This window comes from Drosophila yakuba, chromosome 2L (assembly GCF_016746365.2).
Source record: "Drosophila yakuba strain Tai18E2 chromosome 2L, Prin_Dyak_Tai18E2_2.1, whole genome shotgun sequence".
Taxonomy (NCBI): Eukaryota; Metazoa; Arthropoda; class Insecta; order Diptera; family Drosophilidae; genus Drosophila; species Drosophila yakuba.
In genome coordinates, this window is record NC_052527.2 from 26231586 (window position 1) to 26249902 (window position 18317).

The following is an 18317-nucleotide window of genomic DNA, read 5'->3' on the forward strand; positions in this document are numbered from 1 at the left end:
AATGTCCACATTTAAGCTTGGCTGGCGATCCGTGATATTGGGAGCGATAACTGCTGTAATGCTCGTTGAGAAATCCGAAGTGGCAGACCGCATCGCAATTCCTACCGAGAATCCATCAGTCGCGAAATTGGAGTCCCCGATTCCAGTGACGAAGCCAGACGACATCGACCACTTAAGTTGCAGTTGATTTGCCAACCGAGAGGTGACCAAGTGCATTTGAGAGCCAGAATCTAACAAAGCCCTGCAGGGAACGAACAGTCCCGACCGATTCTGCACTAGAAAGGTTGCAGTGGCTAGCATCACAAGGTCACTGCAATTAGAGTAGAAAAAGTCAAAAGCGGGGCAGAAGGCTCAGTGTGGGAGCTTGAAGACACCGGAACATAGATGGAACACAGGTGCGGCAGCGGCTCGAGCTCCATTGCCGTAGCTGATGACCTGCCTTTAGGCAGTTTAGGCAAGTGCTAGTCTCTTTGCCTCGCGCAGTCGATCTATTGGCGCTAAGTCTCTAAATTGCGGGCAATAATATATGTCATGCTCTGCACTATGGCACAGCATGCAACCAAGAGAATTTTGGGTGGTAGCAACTAGCTAGCACCTGAACGCCTGGCGCATAGGTTGCATGGCGCAATCCACGGCCTCCAAAGTCCTACATCGCTGCTCCAGGAATGCAGCCATCGATTCCCACGACGGAATAAGGTTGACAAAGACCGGATCCTCCAAGCGCTCCTCCCACTTAGCTTGGCTCGCCGCATCCAGCTTTTGCAGCAGCACTTGCACTATGATGCAGCCAGCGATTTGCTCAGTGGTCCCCAAACCCTTCAACGCACGAATGTGAGCGTTAAACTTGTCCGACAATTTCCGAAGCGATGCCACTGAACCATTGCGTACTACCTTTAAACCCAGAATCTCGGTGATGTGCGCCTGAAAAAGGAGACGCCGATTTTCAAACCTTTTTTGAAGCAACTCTAAAGCCGCTTCGTAATTGCTGTTTGAGATCTCCACTGATCGGATAGTTTCCATCGCTGAATCCCTCAAACATGACCGCAGATGTTGAAATTTTTTCAATGTTGGAGAGGTCCGGATGGCTGTCGATTATGCTCGTGAACACGGAGTAAAAATCCGCCCAGTTTGCGTAGCCTCCGCCGAACGTTGGCAGCTGCACAGGCGGCAACGGCATCGGCCTCGGCCGCGGCTGCGTTTGATGACCACTACACTGGTGGGGCACAACACCTTCCGCAAGCGTCGAGTGCAACGCGAAATGCACATTGCGTTTGGCTATTTCCGCGCGCACACTAGCCTTAAATTCAACGATGAATTCATCGAAACTCTCTCTCATTTCACTGCCAATTTCGTCGAAATCGTATTCCTCCAGTTCTGTATGCAGAATATTGAAAGCTCTTTGCAGCTCATCAATCTGCTACAGCCTCACCGTAAGAGTGAGTTCGTCATCACCGCTTAGCGTCTCATTGGACAGCGACGTTTGTAGCCTCTGCAACCTGCTGAACAACGCATTGGCTTTGCGCTTTAAAAAGGTCACCCTGTTCTTGTCACTTTCAGCGGGCATAGCAACAAATCGCTTTAAATTCGGTTCAGCGGGAGGATGAGCACAAAATAAATGCCGAAAATGCAAGCGGAGTCAATGCACGTAACGGTGCGGCTGTACTTGATATATGTAGCAATGTATGTATGTATATAATGCTAGCTCACTTAAACACAGCCACTATCACAAATCACAAGTTGAGTCTTTGCCGAAAAATGAAGAAGTGACAATTGGCGGGACAGACAGCCGAAATGCAGCGCCCGAGCTTAATGTAGGTAGATAACAAAGAGAGAGTAGATAACAAAGAGAGAGAAAGTGCGATGCACTATGGGCATCGCAACATCTATTAATGACTATTTTGGCTTACAATATTAAGAGTATAAAATTAGTCTACAGCACAGTTTTGGCGGCTGCATGACCCAACAATTTTCTTTGATACATTTTAAATGGAATACCAAATGCAGCTTCTTGAAGATTATCCTGAAAATGCAATGGACATTGAGGCAGACATCGATGTTCTAAGCCCAAAAAATAATTTAAAACCAAAGATGAGCCTTCCCAAGTTTACTGGAAAGCATGCTGAATCTAAAAACTTGATGAGTTTATTCGAGAGTTTAGTTCACAACGATTCTTCTTTAATTGAAATTCTCTAATAATTGAAAAATTTAATTATTTGATTTCATGTCTAAGTAATGATGTGTTAGGAAGTGTGAAAGTGTTTCAAATTTCAGACATAAATTTTGAAAAGGCGCTGGCCAGTTTCAATAACGTTTTTGATAATAAATGTTTGATTTTTTTCGAGACAATTTTACAATTATTTGACTTATATACAAAAGCCCTCTGCATCAGGTTTGAGGTTTCATATTGATGAAATATCGGCTCTTTATGCATCATTACAGTCACTGGGAACTGAAGAGAATATAAATAATGCTTTTTTTATTCACATCGCAATGTCAAAAGTAGGTCATACCACCAAATCTCGGTTTAAAGAGCAGCTAGATTACAATAAGTTTCGTTTGACTAATCGACTAAGAATAATAAGAAGACTACCCAAGTTTCAAATAAAGGCTATTCAAAATCGTCGTTTTCTTGCAGAACAAAAACAGATCTCCACAACGAGTCATCATAAGTTAGAACGAGAATCATAAGTTAGGCTGTTACCAAGTTTTCGCGGCTATTCCTGTGATTCAACGTTTCGATTTCGCCAAACACAATCGTTTGTGCATCAATTGTATCAATCAAGGACATACAGTAAAAAAAGTGCAAGGTAGCAACATGTTGAGTGTTTTCGAAGACCCATAACAAACTTTTCACAGATATGGGGTAGAACAACAACAAAATGTTTCGGGCTCAGTGTCTCAACTGCAATCACAAGAACAAGCAATAGCTTTTATGATGATCATAGTCAAGCACAGTCATGCCATGTTACTAGTAGTGATCAAGTTATTCTTGCAATTGCAGTAGTAAAAGTAAGAGATCGCTTAGGACCGTTTCAATTAGCACGAGCAATCCTAGATTCTGGGTCGCAAGTAAATCGTACTTAAATATTACCACTGTTAGGAAGAATGACTCAGTAGTACGGCACAAAGTCCATACGTCTATACATTCTCCCACAAACTTACGTTGCTGCCAATTAGCAGCGATCAAAAGGTTAATGCGCCGGAGTCCTTTTTCAGCCACTATGGTTGTAATATTTTTATATTAGACCCAAATTTATTTTTTAGTACTTCCAGTTGGTGCAAATTTCTTCTTTAATAACATATTAATAAGTCTCTTATTTTACGATATATGGTCGGTGTAACACATGTGCTAATCTAAACTATTCTAATGGAATACACATTGTGGGATTGTGCTATTAATGGTATAGCCCGTTTGTCTGATGCTCTGTGGGAATCGGATATAAATTATGTGCGCTAATGAAGAGAATCAATTGTTTCGTTGGTTACGGTCAAATAATTACTACTGTATTTATGATGTGCAGTAACAATATATTTAACTACCATCTGTTAGAAATACTTAAAAATGAAAAAATCAGAACGGTTTACAAAGCAAAAGATTTAAACAATAAATGTTTGGCTATTTTAAAAATTTCTGCAGATCAGCCAATGGAAAAGCTTACACTTTTGTGCAATGAAGTTTTAACCATTCGTCGGCTAAAACATAGAAATATAAATAACATCGTCAGTTGCTTTTTGTACAAGCAGAATGTTTATCTGACTTACAATTTTATGTGCTTTGGAGATTGTGAAATGCTGCTTAAAAACGTGTATACTTCTGGTAAATTGCATATTTGTACTAAAAATAAATATATATTTATATTATTACCCTGCACACCATTCACCGCCTTTTCTGTAATGAATCAAAGTTGTAAATTGTCTGTGTTTTTCATAGAGCGATAACAAGTTATTACTAAAATATGTATAACGACTTCGCTTATAGCGTCAGTCCGTTTTTTGCGACGGAAACTCGATGGCTTGGTTGGTCCCCACACAAAGTTAGTACGTCTCTGCTTTTAGCGACAAACCTCTTATACCGACGAGATTTTTTATAATTCAACCGGATATAGAAATCGACGCTGTCCTACCAAAATATTTACTGTAAAAATTATAAAGCATAGGCAAAAATCAAGAACGAAAATCAAAAATCCACTTCAGTCGCCTTCTTTCGTTTTTTTATACCCGTTACTCGTAGAGTAAAAGGGTTTACTAGATTCGTTGAAAAGTATGTAACAGGCAGAAGGAAGCGTTTCCGACCATATAAAGTATATATATTCTTGATCAGGATCAATAGCCGAGTCGATTTGGCCATGTCCGTCTGTCCGCCTGTCTGTCCGTATGAACGTCGAGATCTCAGGAACTACAAAAGCTAAAAAGTTGAGATTAATTATACAGACTCCAGAGACAGACAAAGCTGCCACAACCACATTTTTAAAAAATGTTTTGATATTTTTTCATTTTTGTATTAGTCTTGTACATTTTTATCGTTTTGCCAAATAATTTTTTGTCACGCCCACCTAAACACCCACAAAACGCACAAAATTGCCACGCCCACACTTTTGGAAAATGTTTTGATATTTTTTCACATTTTTGTGAGTTTTGTAAATATCTCTTGATTTGACCAAAACACTTTCTCCGCGCCCACTCTAACGCCCACAAACCATCAAAAACGGTCAGTATTGAAATTTCTCCTTCGCACTTTTACTAGCTGAGTAACGGGTATCTGATAGTTAAGTTGTTTATTTTGGTCGCTGTCGCTCAAATGCAAGCAGCGTTAGTCAATTATGAATGAAGAGAACTTCATTCTATATGCCACGTTTTTGGATTTTATTAAAACATTGCAATGTTTTCAATCCCTGGCAAAAAACGATTTAACAATTTGAAGAGGAACAATTACAATATAGTACTTCTTACGCCCAACGGTTTAAACCATATCTACGAAAAAAAGAAAAGGAATCAAAACACATTTTAACGAAATTGATTAGAAATAAAATTTTCAATTCAATAAAAATACAAAGAAAAACATTGTTAAATACAAAATTCGTAGTTTCTTGCCTGTTTTTGTATCCCCGCAACATACATATACTGTTATCGCGACAAAAAAGATACGCAATAAGTCATTTGAAATTTATTTGGGATATATGTATACAGTCAACCCTTCTGCAATATGTGCTGAACTCCGAATTCCACCATTAATCAAATGGACAACTTTTTGTCTGATGAAAAAGACGAAGGGTTAGAATTATATTTTCGCGAGACGTTCAATCAGGAATTCAAAGTTCAGTTGACGTATGTATATACAAAATTTCAGTCACAAACTATCATATCAAAGGATTGACAATAGGATTTAAAATTGTACAGATCAGGAGCTACATGTAGTTAGTAATGTGTGTTTTGCCGTTCCGTCAACTCAGGTAAATGAATATGGTAAAATAATTTAATAAATTTAGTTTCTTATTTTAAAACAGGTTGATTTAACGAGCATTCTCCACTCTTCAACTGGTGCTTACTGACTACCGCAATCGATTAAGTCAGGATTTTCTTGAAAACATATTGTTTGAATATGGCCATTGAAGAGCTTCTTCTGAGTAATAATAACTACGCTTCTGCACTATTGAGGCTGCGTAGTGCTGGATACAATCCTTTCCAGTGTATGGTGATGGTCACGACGCCGCTGCACTGATCGCTTGTAAATCTTTACTAATTTCATATTGCCAGAAACACCAACACCGCGATGAAATCAAGGGTATGCTGTACGCCTAGGCTATCGTCCTTGTAGTTGATGACTTCCACATTGTTGTAGGGTGCCTTGGAGCTTGGCGGATACCTTGAGACTTATTTTATATCTCTTTGGGTTGTAGGTCTTCCTTCAGGAGGATTCCTTTTGCCGGCCTTTGATAATTCCAGTTCAAGACCTGGTGTCCTAGGATTTTGCGCAGGATCTTTGCTCTTCTCGACACTTTACTTGGACCGAACTCCTTGGCTCTTAAGACGGTCTTCTCCCGAGAATGACACCGCCCGAGAATAGACCTCCCGAGAATGGCTTCCGGAGAATTGATCTCCCGAGAATGGCACCTCCCGGGAGTAAGCCTCTCGGGAATGGGGAATTGAACAGTTTATCGAGGCCGTTTATCGAGGCTGTTTATTACTGGCTTAGAGCTTTTTTTTGGACTACTCCGGTCATCGTGTTCCCACCTAGGAGTCATATTTTCATATTTTGAGAGTCAATACCCTGTTAATGAACTGTGCCCGCTGCTGAACTGGTTATCGGACACTCGTTTATTGTCGAACGGCATTTTCTTTGTTGCATTCCGTCTGGCTGTACCCCTTTCCCTGCTTTAGATTATTGCTGCTTTTATATTCAAAGTCTTATGATCTGACAAATAGGGTGTACGTAACACTTCTTGAATTATTGACTTACAATGATTAAAAGCAACGAACCTCCATTTTTTTTCTATTAACTATGCAGTTATTTTCCGGCAGCTGTAGTCGAAATAAAATCAAATGAAATCTGGTTTTTAATGAGTTACACGATGTATGATTCAAAACAACAAAAAATAATTTAATAATATAGCTCCTCGACTATCTATTTCCCGTTACTCAGCTATTGGAAGTACGAATGAGAAATACATGTAAATTAAAATTGGCATAAAAAAACATATTTCCAAAATTTTGAATGTGACATTTTTCGGCGGAAGCGTGGCCAATATGTTTTTGGTATACCGATAGAAAGTGGCAAGTCAAGGCTGTTTGGTGGCAGAATAAAATAAATTTTCAAATAAATTTAAAAAATCAAAACGTATTTCAAAAACGTTTTTTATTATATATTTTTAAAATTTATTTTTCGTTTTTATTATTCCAGCTACTTATGTAAATTAACACATTAGAACGTTAATACAAAATGATTATTTATTGAGCCAACTGCGCTTGTTTTCGGTTCTTACGAACAAGTTTATAGCGCTAACTTATTTATCCCGCGGAGTCTTCCCTTGAGGGCAGGGGACCTGGCAGAGAGCTTACTCCTCTTCGGTCCGTCTTTTGCAAGTTGGAGCTTCATGTCTCCGTCGAAAAAATATATCGTTTATAACGGGTTGTTTTGCAATTTATTATTGCAAACAATTGTGAAGCGTAGGCCAACCAAGCTACGCTTGTGAAAAATTTGCCAATAATTTGTATAGAGGTCATATTCTGAAGCTTCACAGTACTATCACAATTGACATTAGCTCAGCTTTTTTCTTTAAATTGGTTTTTGCTTTCAAGATGATGAACATCTTGGTTATATATCTTATCTTATATAGCACTTTAAAAATTTTCATCGTTCAGAAAATGGTGTCTAACTCTCTCTCCACCCTTTTAAAACATTTTCATCACGGTTTGTTAGCATCCGTAAGCCCAAAATTTCAAATTCACTGTTTATAGTAAACCAACTATTTCGTAGAAAAGTATGTTACAGGTAGTAGGTACGAAGTATATTTATTTTTGATCAGGATAACTCGCCGAGGGAATCTGCCCATATCCGTCCGTATGAACGCTGTGATCTATAAAAGCCAAAAAGGCAAGGCTGTGAGAGTTTGTTTTAGAACGTTGCCGCGCCCAATCTATCTCAAACAAGCTGTTCAGAACTGCTACACCCAAACATTAAAATGTTTAGATATTTTTTTTTATTTTATTATTTGTCATCCCAATTTCAATCGATAAAAATATATTTGGCCACCCTAACTCCACAATTTGCAAAAATATCCTTGAGGTAATAATCTTTTTTTTTTTTTTTTTAGCTTTATTTGCCAAAATAAAACGTTATTATTGTGTAGCGAATTTGAATCGAATTTTGTTTATTTCTTTTATAACCGATGCTCATGCATATGTAGGCTGCGAAAGCAAGAGATGAATTGATTGCAGTGAACAACAGAACTCCAAGCCAAAGTGTAGCTGCGAGAGTAATAAAGAGTTATCCAATAGGGACTCTCGAACCTGAAAGCGGCCATGTTGTTTGATTGACAGATGTCAAATGCAGTGTGTTATATTCATTCCGTTCTCCTAAACCACGGTGGCAGGTTACAGTGTCCAGCAGCACTTTTTTTTATGTTTTGTTTTATGAAAATGGGTCCTCATTTCGAGCAACGTTTAGCGCACTTCACCCGTTTTACAGTCGCAATGATGGTCCTGCCGAGTCGACTATCCGTCGATTGGTGGACTAATTCGAGTTAACCGGATCAGTAAGCAATAAGCCGATTCCCGTGCGTCAACGTAACGTGAGATCTGCTGAGAATATCGCCGCTGTGCGTGACAGTCAATTCTGCGTCGCAGGTAATCATCCTTTCTTAGACGACAAATTGGCGGAAATTGGTGGAACGTTGCACCTGTACAATATCCAGCTGACTCAGGAGCTTAAGGTTAATAACCATAGACAGCGCCGTGTCTTCGCTGACTGGGCCTTACAGCAGCTGGAAGTTTATGCCGATTTTGCGAGGCGCATTTCTGGATAAATGAATATGTCAACAAACAAAATTGCCGTATTTGGGATGATACCAATCCACACGAGGTTTGATTCGGATTTTGGGCATATTTTTTTCGAAAACGATAATGGTGTGGCCGTCACCGCGAATGGTGAGCGATATCGGTCGATGAAAACCTTTTGGCAGGAAATTGAGAGTATGGAACTAGACAACATGTGGGAACATCAGGGAACCTGTGTCTACAAAGTTGGAAAGTCAATAGCCTATTCCAGTAACACATGCTGCCGATTTTGCCTTCTCAAGTTAAACTTATAGTATTTATGTAAGGACAGACGTTATCGGGTGTGATCTGTTACTCAAGAATGCTTCTGCCCCTTTTTTAATACAATAATGACGAATTTCCGGACTTGCATTGCGGACTCCATGGAAATCCCGTGTGTTTATCGTCATTACCTGACGACAAGTGACTTCATGGAATCAAGACATGCATGGATTCTTGTTCGCAGGTTGTTGGCGGTAGAAATCCACTACGCATCCACACACTTAGCAAACCATATCGTGCAAAGAGTTTCTGCACTCAGGCTCTGTTCTGTTGGACTCGCGGCTTTCGTTGGAATTCTTCCAGAAGGACACCATCGGGAATACCTTCTTGCACGTCTGAGCGTTGAATCTTATTTACGGGTCTATTTCGTATCGGTTTTCCATGGTGTTTCAACCATCGATTCACTCTGAACCCCTCCTTTGTAAGTTTTGCGGGAGATCTTTTTTCAGACTTCAACAGTAAACCACCCATTTGGGAGTTCATGTTATCCGTTAAAAGTTCTAAAAATTTTTCTCAGCGAACTTGTGTTAAAATTTAAAGTGCATGTTGTACATGTCGGAGACGTAATCGCTGAAGGACTCGTTATACCCTCCTTCCTCTCTATAAATTTTTTGACCTTCACTAAGTCACATCAAGTTGTGGAAGTTTAATTTTCCTAGGGAGTGAATAGTAGTCAAAATCGTAATCTTCAGCTCGATATTTTATTAGCTTCTAATACAATTTTCTAGCTGCGCCTGCCAGCAGACTATAGAATTCTCGAAAAACTTGCTGTCGACTTCTTCCATATAATTCTTGTAAGCGTTCCACACGGAATAAAAGTGTCGTCTGGGCTCCCTCAACCGATGCAACTAGCTGTTAAAACACTCTTGCGACACTTGTTTTGGTGTCGGGATGTCTTAATGCCTTAGAAAGCTATTTGTGGGTATTCTCGGTAGTCCAGGCGGTGTTGCCATTCTTGGTTTGTTGAGGCACTAATTGATTTGGGCCTAGGGAGAGCAATAAGAAACAACCTTTTGTAGCAGTCACTTATTTTTTATTTAATTTATTTTATGCAAGCGAGCAGCTTTAAAAAACTTTGTTTCTTCTCCTTCGCCAGTGTTTCCTCAAGTGTCGAACAAGTGTTGCCCTATCCAATAACCGCAGATCATGGGTAACACTTTTACCAAAGTTTTCAGGGTTACGTCTTTTTGGCCTAGTTGGCGGTTGAATTTAAATTACGGCGGTAACATTCCCCCCCCCGTGAACGTCCTTCTGATCTTCACCAATTTTTAAACCGACGTCCAGGACAGCAATCTTGGCCACTGGGCGGACCATGATGCCTTTTGGTGTCCATATTGTAGCTCTGCGTACTTGTCCATCTTTGGCCATCACTACGTCAGTAATACGTCCTTTTGGCCACATGTTCCTCGGCAGTTGATCGTCGACAACGATAACGACATCACCGATAGCTATTGGGGGACGTTTGGTAAACCACTTGCTGCGTCTGGTTAAACTTGGGGTAAATTCCTTAACCCAGCGATTCCAGAATTTGTCTGCGAATAACTGAGTTTGTTGCCAACGCAGCCTTAGATCGGTATTGCCATCTGCCATACGCTTATAGCCGTTCGTCGATCCCAGAAGTAAATGATTCGGGGTGAGTGCTTCGTCGTCGGCTGAATCTAAAGAGACAAAGGTTAGTGGTCTGGAATTGATGATACTTTCCGCTTCCATAAGGGCGGTTTGAAGAGTTTCGTCGTTGAAGTTGTTTGTTGGGCAGATTGCTTTCAAAACAGTTTTGACCGATCGGACTAGTCGTTCCCATGCGCCTCCCATATGAGGTGCTGCAGGCGGGTTGAAGTGCCACTTAATTGCTTCGTATTTTATGGTGATTTCATCAAAGTCGATCTTTTGAAGTTCTTCTTTCACCATTTTCTCCGTGGCTTTAAAGTTTGTGCCATTGTCAGAAAAGATTTCTTTTGGAGTCCCGCGACGTGTCATAAAATTCCGCAGACACATAATGCATGAGCTTACATCGAGTTTGTGGGCTACTTCTATGTGTACGGCTCTCAGCGTCAGGCAGGTAAAGAGGACTCCCCACCGTTTTTCCTTGTGCCTGCCAACGTTGACCAGTATGGGACCGAAGTAGTCGACTCCCGTGTATGTAAAGGGCCTCTCGAAGCAGGCTAGTCGGGCGACTGGTAATGGAGCCATTTGAGGTACTTCGGGGCTGGCGGTGGCAATTTTGCACAGTTGACAAGCCTTTCGAACTGTTTTATACAGCACTCGTAGACGAGGTACGTAGAAGTCGTTTCGAATACGATTTATCGTTGACTCGTGCATCATGTGATGTGATTTTTCATGGTAATATTTTGTAATTAAAAATGCGATTTGGGAGTTCTTTGACAGAACGATGGCGTTGTCAGGATTTATGTTATCGTTTCTTCCCTGAATGCGTAGTACGCCGTCTTCGCCCAGGTAAACGTTCAGGGCAATCAACGAGCTTGACTTGTCAATGGCTGAATTATTTTTTAGAGCGGTTATTTCAGCTGAATACACCCTGGATTGCGCCTGTTTATATAGCCACGATTTTGCTCTATTTATGATTTCCGGGTCTAACGTTGTCGGTAGTTGATTTCCGAGACATTTGGCACGTATTCTTTCAATGTATAGCACGAATGTTGCCACAGTTTTCTTCCACTCCCCATCTCCGATATTTTTACCTGGGCTTTGAGAGACATTTCCTCCGTACGGGTGGTGTCTCCGGTCCACTGCAGACAAAGTGGTTCAGAGGACACAGGAACCTTGAGGAGCTTCAGAATTCCTTCATCGATAAGTGTTACAGATGAGCCCTCGTCCAAAAACGCATACGTGTCGACCTTTGCTCCGCTCCCATATAGTGTTACCGGCAGGATTCGAAAGTATGATTCATCGAGGCCAGTTTCTTGATGGTGGGTACTGACGAGTTCGGGTTTAGGAGCTTCCCTGTGAAGGAGAGGGTGGTGTTTTGATTGACAGTTATCAACGCCGCAATCGCGTTTTGAGAAACATTTGCGACGGTGCATCTTTAGGCATCTGTAGCAGGCCTTGGCGTCGTTGATTATATGATGTCGCTCCGGAACAGGCAAACTTTTAAATTTCTCGCATTGGGCGGCGTAATGTTCGGTGGAGTTGCACATGACGCATGAAGGGTTCGGTTTGGCGTCGTCCTTCTTCTGATCGTCTTCGGACTCACACATTCCTCCGGTTGATAAGTGCGTGTGGGTATTCACGCTCCATGAATTTTGTGCAGGTATGACTGTGGAGGCTGCTTCTGCTAAATTGTATATCCAGTCGCTAAATGATTTTACGACAGGGATAGAAGCACTGCGTGGATGCATGGCCCAGCTTAATTTATGCTGAGTGGGCAACTTGTCAACAAGCTCGCGCAGAAGCATTGGGTTGTCAAGATGTGCGTACAGGTTACAGGCCTCCATTGTGGCGCACGCGTCGCGCACTGCCATCGCAAAGTCGATTAGGGACTCCAATCTATCTTTGTGTATACTAATTTTACGTATTTTGTCGATGAGCCGGTCGAGGATCTGTTCCGGTCGCCCCTCCGGGACGAGTGCCGGCAGTAGCAGCTTATCACGAACCAATTCGTAGGCTTTCCCTTTGAGACACTTCTGGAGACGAAGCATGTTTTCAGCGTCTGAAAATCCAGCTACCGAGCAGCTGTTCTCGTACATGCTTATGAAAATTGGCCAGTCTGCTGGGTTGCCATTAAAAGTCGGCAGATCCGCTGGTAATATTTGCCTTGCTGCTAGTTGGGATGCAGTTGGTCCAAATGATAGGATGTGTCTTTCCTGTGTCCCCTGCTACTGTGCAAGTATTGCATATTTCTGCTCGATATATTTCTTTTCCACTTGGCGTGTCTCTTCTAGCATCTCTATCATCAAGTTTTTTGAGCATGGAATATATGATGTCTCAGCTGGCTTATTGGGATTGGATTCGGTTTGTATTATGTCGCCATCTTTCGGCAAGGTATTTGTCAGTTCGTTGCGTTGTAAAGCGGCTTGCTGTGAGGTGGAAGGGGTATCGTCGACAAGTTTGCACAAGTCGCACGTCCATTGTGACTGTGCAATAGAGGCATCGACTCCAACGCAGGCGAACTGGTACCATGCCTTGCATACGTCGCACTGCACCCAGTTTTGGACGCCGCTGGATAGTCGGTTCTTATTGCATGAACCGCAAAGAGTTACATCTCTCTCCATTTTCGAGGTCGGTTTCTTCGTCGTGATCTACTTCAACAGAATTCTACACATACATAGCCTTCATACGTGTACGTGTGTATCTTGGCTTATAGGTATGCGTGTGTTCCGTGTGAATTTCACAAATGGTTGGCGTCACTTTTAATTGCGCTTAATATTAAGTACTAACAAAGTTTTTTAAAGAAATGTTGAGGCACTAATTGATTTGGGCCTAGGGAGAGCAATAAGAAACAACCTTTTGTAGCAGTCACTTATTTTTTATTTAATTTATTTTATGCAAGCGAGCAGCTTTAAAAAACTTTGTTTCTTCTCCTTCGCCAGTGTTTCCTCAAGTGTCGAACAAGTGTTGCCCTATCCAATAACCGCAGATCATGGGTAACACTTTTACCAAAGTTTTCAGGGTTACGTCTTTTTGGCCTAGTTGGCGGTTGAATTTAAATTACGGCGGTAACATGGTTGCTTCGTAAAGGTTAGTGCGGCATGTTACTCAGCCACTTTCTTCATCAGAGCGATTATTTAAGCGCTCATTTCCAATAACGTATCTCTACTTTGCTTCCCCAAATCTATGAGTTCTCTTTTCCGCCTGTCGGTAGCATCCGACCGGTTTTCCGAATTTGCCTGGTACCGCGGAGACATTCTGGAGCGACCCCTAGGAGGTCCTAGTGGTAAATCCATTCCTCCGGCTGCTTCATTCATTGTAGTCTGTCAGATGTCCAGCCCTCTTTTTACGTGCGTGATCGGGTTACTCTCTCAACGGAGGATTAAAATATCACTTTATTTTTTGCCCCCTTCATTTATGTATTTGGGTTTTTTTATTTGAGAAATTATTTTGAATATTCTCCTGGTATACAGCTAAATATATGAAACGATTTACAATGAACGTTACTGGGCACAAGATTTTTTTTATAAAATAAATATGTTGGGGTGCCATTAATAAGGGTCTCTTCAGTCAAAAACTCGTTCGGTAACTGATATGGTTACATCCGGCCAACATGCCTCCGTCTTCCACTGCTTAGAGAACTTTTACTAGGTTCCAAAAGTGAACAGACCCACCTTTTCCTGGGGAGCTTTTACTAGTTTCTATATTTGAACTTGCGCACTTTTTCCTGGGGAGATTTTATTAGATTCCATACGTCAATTGGCCCTCCCGCCAGTCGTCGAAAAAATAAGCCTGTTTGATACTTTCGGACTCCACAGCCGGCTGCTATTTGACCGATACGTTCGGAATCTGCATCCCGACCAAGAATAGTCATAGAAAGCCGGAATGATTTGAACCTTTCAAACAACCTGGCTCCTTAGCCTAGCACGTCGGCAGCGTCGATTTTACGTTTTCTGGTCAGTTCCCCTATCCCCTCTGTACTGGATCGACTCACAACCCCACAAGCTAAGCTGTAGCTTGATCGTAAAAGGATCGGGCAATGTTTTGGCCACATTCCCTCCCCTTCACGCGTCTGCATGCCAAATTGATCGTCGATTGTTATTGTTATTGTCACTTCACTGCTCATATATGCTCCGTCTTTCACGCTGTACTTTATTGAAGCTGCGGGATGCTGGACACAATCCTTTCCATGGCATAATGATGGTCACGACGCCGCTGATCGTTTGTAGGTCTATACAGCCAGAAATATAGTCAGAAACACGCTGTACATGCTGTACGCCTAAGATCTCATCTTTGTGGTTTGGACTGAAATCATTGCTTTTAAGACGGTCTTCTACCGAGAATGGCACCTCCCGAGAGTAAATAATAATAGTAATAGTAATAATAATTCAAGTAATATAAAATATTAAAACATTTTTCAAAAGTGTGGGCGTGGCAGTTTTAGCCGGTTTGCGGTCGTTAGAGTGGGCGCGTCAACATGAATCGACGTACTTGCGCTGCGTCTATGTCTCTGGAGTCTGTATTCCTAATCTCAACTTTCTAGCTTTTGTAGTTCCTGAGGTTTCAGCGTTCATACGGACGGACAGACAGACAGACGGACAGACGGACATGGCCAGATCGACTCGACTATTGATCAAGAATATATATACTTTATATGATATGGTCGGAAACGCTTCCTTCTGCTCGTTACATACTTTTCAACGAATCTAGTATACCCTTTTACTCTACGAGTAACGGGTATAAATACAAAATTTCACTCTATTAATATAGTGCCTAGCGTAACTGTTCAGAAAATATCTCAACAATGATGATAAATACGAATATTTTGATATAGAGCTGTATTGTAGATCAAAGTAAGATGTATAGATTTGTTCCAGTAAACATCTTGCTATATTGCCTAGAGTTTGTTATATTGAGCAATCACTTTAAAATATCGAAAACCGACTTAACTCGATTGACCACTTCGAAATTGTTGAAGAAGACATTTATTTTAAAACCCTTTTAAATGTCAACAATTTTTATATTTTTCAATGAAAACATTTTGATAATTCAGGTTTATATAATTTTAATAATAATAACCAAAATATTTTCTTACCTTTTATGGGTCTAATTAAAAATCCGTTGTAATGCAACCTCAATGTTTATAGCTGTACATGGTTTCTGTCAAATCGTTTTATCCTAAAAAATCGTAAAAACGTGTAAAATTAATTTGTATGCACATCATGATATCTTTTTTCCATATGTTGTCCATTTTGCAACACCCTCCCCTTTGTTTTATGCACTATTATAATTCAAACAACACTATTATATTTGAAATCAAAAAACTTACCATAAAAAAGCTTTTTGATTCTCTGTGTACGAACTAATGTATGGCATTTATAACTTTTCTCTTTTTATACCCGTTACTCGTAGAGTAAAAGGGTATACTAGATTCGTTGAAAAGTATATAACAGGCAGAAGGAAGCGTTTCCGACCATATAAAGTATATATATTCTTGATCAGGATCAATAGTCGAGTCGATCTGGCCATGTCCGTCTGTCCGTCCGTATGAACGTCGAGATCTCAGGAACTACAAAAGCTCGAAAGTTGAGATGAGGCATACAAACTCCAGGGACATAGAAGCAGCGCAAGTTTGTCGATTCATGTTGCCACGCCCACTCTAACGCCCACAAACCGCCCAAAACTGCCACGCCCACACTTTTGAAAAATGTTTTGAAATTTTTTCATTTTTGTATTAGTCTTGTAATTTTCTATCGATTTGCGGAAAAACTTTTTGCCACGCCCACTCTAACGCCCTCAAACCGCCCAAAGCTGATACGCCCACACTTTTGAAAAATGTTTTGATATTTTTTCATTTTTATATTGGTCTTGTAAATTTCTATCGATTTGTCAAAAAAGTTCTGCCACGCCCACTATAACGCCTACAAACCGCCAAAAACTGTGTTTAAGACTCTCCTTTTCCCTTCCACTAGCTGAGTAACGGGTATCAGATAGTCGGGGAACTCGACTATAGCGTTCTCTCTTGTTTTTATTTTAAATGAACGTCTTTTTGTTTAATATATAGTTCAAAATATAGTATTTGTAGAAGCCATGAGCTATGCACACATGTGTCTAAATTACACTGATGAGACCCACGCCACGTAAGTCCAGCTGTCAATGAAGCTGAGATCTCATTGGCGGGAGCTAAAAAATGGGCGACGTTCAAACAGCTGAGAGCTCATTTGATGGAGCTGAAACATGGCTGACCTTTCCCGTCTCAAATTTTGCTGAGAGGTTGAAAATGGACGGTAAAAAATAGGGGTTGTTGATAGAAGGGAGAAAATTTAGGGTGCAAAAAAAAATTGAAAACAAAAAAATTTTGACGAAATACAAACGGTTATACCCATTTTCTAATCCCACATGGAAAAAAAATTGAAAACAACAAAATGTTGACAAAAAAACTTAACGAAATAAAAAAATGTTAGGGGTGGACAACCCTTAGGGGTACGAAAAGTAGATGCTAGCCGATTGCCAAGCCTACAGAATATACTCTCCAAATTTCATCAAAATCTGTCAAGTAGTTTCGGAGGAGTTCGGTTACTAACAGTGTGACACCTTAATTTTATATATAAGATTATATATGTACATATACATATATATTACCGTCCATTATATACCTTATATTACTTTCCAGTTAACTCTTACACTCCACGGCACACCCCTTAGAAATCTCGTCAGAACACACAATAAGACATATAAATACCCCAGCACTTTAGACCGAATAATAGACACATGTCAGAAACTCAATATCCTCTTTTCACGAATAAAAACATATACATAAAGCTACCAACACAACTATCAAACCAGCACACTGGCCACTGTCTCCTCCTCCCTTCCTCCTCAGTTCTTTTCAGCGAGATAATAGCTACAAACAAAGCAGTTAAGATTGCACTAAAAACCTTGGCAAACATGCTACAGGGTGCGTTATGAAAGTAATGCGCATGGTTTCATTGTCACGTAACTACCTGTCGTAGCACGCTCGGACCTGTCTGAAAATTTGGGGCGGAGTCTCTCCATTCCAACGCGCTCGGTCTCAGTTCGCTCTAAGCAGTAGAAGTGGTAGGACGTGTCGTAGAGCGAAGTCATTTTTTCTGTTGTGCGATGGAGCGTTCGCTGGAACAGCGGTCCGCCATAAAGTTTTGTGTGCGACTTGGCAAAAATGTTGACAAGTTTAGGATGTCAGCGATTGCCCGGATGCTTAACCGACGGTCTGAACTCAAAGTTTCTCGTTTTTTCAATTTTCATCAATTCGTGCTGTTGTTGGACGTCCGGAACGTCGGTGACCTCCTCTCGACCCTCCTTGAAGGCCTTGTGCCACCTTTCACACTGAGATCTCGAAATGCACTCCTCCTTAAAGGCCTCTCGAAGCATTTGATAAGTTTCCGATGCATTTTGTATCTGCTCTGATCTGATTTTTTTCCGCCCTTTGTGAGGAACCAGTACCAACAATAATTCATACTACCCGTCAATCATAAAAAACCTTGTCTCATAAACTTTCCTAAGTTCCAAAGAAACGTATAAAAAATAACTGCACAACAACATAACTCCATGGAACAACCTTATCCTTCAAACTTCTACAACACCCAACAGAAAAACTCAAAACCTTATGAAGCAGGTTTTCTTTGTGGAAAATTCGGAAATTTAGGTAAATTATTTAACCGACCGACTTGATTATGGTCTCTATAGAAAGGGTCATCAAATCTCGGTAAAACCAAGGTAAAATAATAGAATAGAATCTTTGCACGTGCAGGCATACCTGTTTTACCGAAGTACTAATTTTGACATATTTTTCAATATTGATGGAATAAAGAAAGCGATCTTACACCGACTTATGGGTTTGCCGAATGAGGTGTTGTTCT

General features: G+C 40.7%; 1 protein-coding gene and 1 long non-coding RNA gene across 5 annotated transcripts in view; one reads left to right on the forward strand and one right to left on the reverse strand.

Annotated features, from left to right (window-relative positions):
* Positions 1 to 2120: 2120 nt before the first annotated feature.
* Positions 2121 to 4221, reverse strand: LOC120320842. The gene is made up of 2 exons (XR_005560426.2): positions 3951 to 4221; positions 2121 to 3889 (listed from the first exon to the last, which is right to left on the reverse strand). It is a non-coding gene; the product is annotated as an uncharacterized LOC120320842 (long non-coding RNA).
* LOC26534583 (putative serine/threonine-protein kinase STE20-like) overlaps positions 3472 to 18317 on the forward strand; it is a 48858-nt gene continuing 34012 nt past the window's right edge. For 2 of the 4 annotated variants that reach the window (XM_039371703.1, XM_015199039.2), the window contains exon 1: positions 3472 to 3817. In XM_039371703.1, the coding sequence (XP_039227637.1) occupies positions 3511 to 3817 (307 nt within the window). In that variant the 5' untranslated portion in view covers positions 3472 to 3510. Of the gene's footprint in view, positions 3818 to 17602; positions 17667 to 17991; positions 18104 to 18317 lie in introns of those variants that run through there. The other 2 variants (XM_039371705.2, XM_039371704.2) reach the window with 2 other exon arrangements.